Below are 3875 nucleotides of genomic sequence, written 5' to 3'. Positions count from 1 at the left end.
GTGAGTGAGTGGGCAGTTAGTTGGCTTTCTAGGGTGTCCACTGTCTCTGTAGCCTGATGACTCATGCAAACCTCACCTGCCACGTTGCATGCGCGAGCATTGCCAAATAAATGTACACATCACATTTACATTTTAGTCATTTAGCAGATGCTCTTATCCAGAGCGACTTATATGAGCAATTGGGGTTAAGTGCCTTGCTCAAGGGCACATCAACATGCACGAACCAGCATCTGCTGAGCCAAGTGCTGGAGCCAAGTGCTAAAATAGATGGAGGCAGGTAGCCTAGAGTTATTGTGTTGGGCCAGTAACTGAAAGGTCGCTGGTTTGAATACCTAATCCAAAATCTGTCTATGTGCACTTGAGCAAGGCACTTAACCCTAATTTTCCCCAGTAGTGCTGTACTACTATGGCTGACCCTGTAAAACAACACATTTCACTGCACCTATCTGGTGTATCTGACAATAAAACCCATATTATTTTATTTGACTAAATCAACATGTGCAGATGGTGGCAGGTGTAACCATGGTGTGAGACTGCCATCATTGAAGTCCTTTGTGTTGACAAGGGGCACAAGGGGCATTGTACAAAACAAAGTAATCAATGATTGGATCATCTCTAACCAATCAGAGTATCAAAGCCAATGAAGAATTGTCAAACCCCTGTTTTACCCAAGTGTGTTCTGGCTCTGGCCCAACCCATTGGTTCCTGGACCAATCAGACGGCCCCGAATGTGTTCACATTTGATGACCCATTGGGGTCCTCAGATCCAGACTCATTTACATTTACGTAATTTAGCAGACGCTCTTATCCAGAGCGACTTACATGAGCAATTAGGGTTAAGTGCCTTGCTCAAGGGCACATCTACAGATTTTTCACCTAGTCGGCTCGGGGATTAGAACCAGCGACCTTTCGGTTACTGGCACAACGCTCTTAAGCACTAAGCTACCTGCCGCCCAGACTCATTGCAGAGAAGAAAGTAACGTCCGTGGGCGTGGCGTAGTGTTCGGCCAGAGTAGGGAGTCTGGGTAGCCAGGCAAGCCTGCAGCTGTTGCTGCCAACTGAAGCGGGATATAGGCCTGTTGCATCTATTAAAGCGATTTTTAAGCTCCAAGATAGAGATAGCGTTTGGAAAAACTAGAACAGACCCAAATGTTTGAAATAGCGAAGTACCCCATACATCCTACTTAAATTAGGCCTGTGTCATTTGTTCTGGCCCTGGGCCAGTGTGGCCTAACCATTCAAATTAGGCCCACTCTTTCCGTCTCACTCTCAGCTACTTGGAAAGGCAATATTGCTGGTGTATAACTATTAAGTTAAACAATTTAAACTAGGCCAGTATGAAATCTAACTTATAAAATACTGTAATTATAATTTTGAGCAGACAATGAGAGTTTTGCAGCCTTGAGGCAGAGCGTTTGGTATACAGCTGCTATGGCCCCTAAAGCTGACCGTGCTGGGCCAGACAGAGAGACAGAGTTCTTACCTGCGCCCGTATCCTTGTTCTTGCTGTCGGTGCCCGGTTCCTGGGCTTGCTTGTCGTTGTCACAAGTCCCCTGGTCCAGCCGTGCTTCAGTGCTGGAGCAGCAGTACCGGAGCTCGCATTTTCCGCAGCAGATGATGGCATCCTCACCATCGAACTTCTCCGGGCACTGAAAGCCCTCTCTCCAGGTGCCCTGGGTGTCATGCCAACCGTGACAGTACTCTCCACTCGCCTTAACGTCAATAATAACCAGGAGCAGAGTCACAACCACGGTGACAGACATTGGGAGACCTCGGCCACCCCACATCCCGACCCCGGTACCCGTGTGGGCGCGCTATAAGAGACGGAGGCTTTCTTTCTCTCAGGCTCTAACCTGGTTAACGGAGTGATACGGTGGATGGATGAAATGAAAGAAAGAGAGGCGACAAAGTGGAAACAAAACAAACGTCTTTGAAACTGTCATTTGACAGTGGAATTCCGTGCATAGCCTAATTCAATAGATCCACAAATGTGTCACCAAAGCGCTCCTTTTAGAAGTATCCACTGTTTGAAGTTTATCACAAGATTCCAAGTAGTTTATTTACGATTGTTGGGAAAATAAACCATGATACCCAGGACATAAATACATTTGACACCAATCATATAAATAGCCTATTTTTTTGCGCGTATTTCACTCTCCATTCCACGGCTGTGAGCTCTGGGAGTCCCGGGTAAATCCAACATCAATCCAGGCTGAACGGAATCCCTCTGGCACGGAAGCGAGTCTGTCCATGGTCTCCTGAAAATGCACTACTCGAATGACTTTCCCTCAGATAGCAGCGAAACCAACCCTGGCTTTACATGTAATCCATACGCGCCCTGCGAGTGTTCTCACGGAATCTTCCTCTGTCCAGTCCACCAGCCCAGCAAGTTGTGTTTCTCCTCTTCTAATGCATGTCGATTAACTCCTCCAAATGTTATCTACAGTAGACTAACATGTAGGAAACTAGACCATGAGACTAAAAGTGATGTCAACTTTGCACCCATTCATACAGTATTGCCTCCCAGTCCGAGTTCAGCTAGGGCGAGTGCCTCGAATCAGCGTGTCCAGTTTCAATGAAAGGTGGTCAACAGTTAAACTTCCGCTTGCGCATTGGTCATTGACATGTTCCTATACTTTTCAGTGCTCAGCTCAGCCAGCCAGCCAGTTGTCAGTATGAACAAGTGTCACTGCGCTCCGTCCCGAGGAGCCCCTCCGCTTTCCGAGGGTAGCCCCCGTGCGGTGTTGGGTGTGGTTACCCCCTTGGGACCCCTGCGCGCACAATGGAAGCCCCGATTGTTGAATGGAGTGCACTATTTACTGCTGGCGGAGCGGCACTCTCACTCATACATTATCACTTTAAATTGACTTGTGTGCATAAAAACTATGGCCAAGACGCACGCACGTACACACACACACACGCACACACACACACACACACACACACACATTTGGATATTAATAGGCCCTATCAAGTGAATACTAACTCATTACCTACCTACTTATTTTCTGTTAGGCTATATTGCATGCTCAGTGTTCATGGTCATGGGCATAAGGTGTATTCTATTAGAGCTAGACAATGACAATAGTAGTTATGCTATAGGCCTTGTTATGCTATGTGTATAGTGATGGGAAAAGTACCCAATCGTCATGCTTGAGTAAAAGTTAAGATACCTTAATAGAAAATGACTCAAGTAAAAGTGAAAGTCACCCAGTAAAATACTACTAAAGTAAAAGTCTAAAAGTATCTGGTTTTAAAAATACTTAAGTACCAAAAGTAAATGTAATTGCTAAAATACACATAAGTATCAAAAGTAAAAGTATAAATCATTTCAAATGCCCTATTATAAGCAACCCAGACGGCAAGATTGTCTTGTTTTTCTAATTTACAGATAGCCCGGGCCATGCTCCAACACTCTTTACAAAGGAAGCATGTGTGTTTAGATCAGAGCCAGTAGAGATGACCAGGCATAATCTCTTGATAAGTGCGTGAATTGGACCATTTTACTGTCCTGCTTTCAGTAATGAGTACTTTTGGGTGTCAGGGAAAATGTACGGAATAAAAAGTATATTATTTTCTTTAGGGATGTAGTGGAGTAAAAGTAAAAGTAATCAAAAATATAAATAGTAAAGTACAGTACAGATACCCAAAAAAACTACTTTACACCACTGTATGTGTCGGTCTACTGTTCTATCATCTAGCACAATTGAAACATTATGGGAGCTGAAAATCATTCGTCAGATGACATTGCCACCTGGTGGTTATAAATATTAGCACACATGATAGTACAATCTTTTTTTCCCATAATTAATACACATTGTTAATATTTTTATTTGGGGACGTGATGAACAGTTGGCCTATGTTTCAGGTCATTC

The 3875-nt window shown here is 44.4% G+C and overlaps 1 protein-coding gene across 1 annotated transcript in view; it reads right to left on the bottom strand.

Annotated features, from left to right (window-relative positions):
* LOC121570466 (protein shisa-2-like) overlaps positions 1–2688 on the bottom strand; it is a 10550-nt gene extending 7862 nt beyond the window's left edge. Inside the window, exon 1 of the mRNA XM_041881928.2 lies at positions 1484–2688. Coding sequence (XP_041737862.2) covers positions 1484–1787 — 304 coding nt within the window. The 5' untranslated portion in view covers positions 1788–2688. The remainder of the gene's footprint in view (positions 1–1483) is intronic.
* Positions 2689–3875: the final 1187 nt, after the last annotated feature.

Source organism: Coregonus clupeaformis, chromosome 7 (assembly GCF_020615455.1).
Source record: "Coregonus clupeaformis isolate EN_2021a chromosome 7, ASM2061545v1, whole genome shotgun sequence".
NCBI lineage: Eukaryota > Metazoa > Chordata > Actinopteri > Salmoniformes > Salmonidae > Coregonus > Coregonus clupeaformis.
The sequence above is the reverse complement of the archived record's forward strand: the minus strand, read 5'-3'. Positions and strand labels throughout refer to the sequence as shown.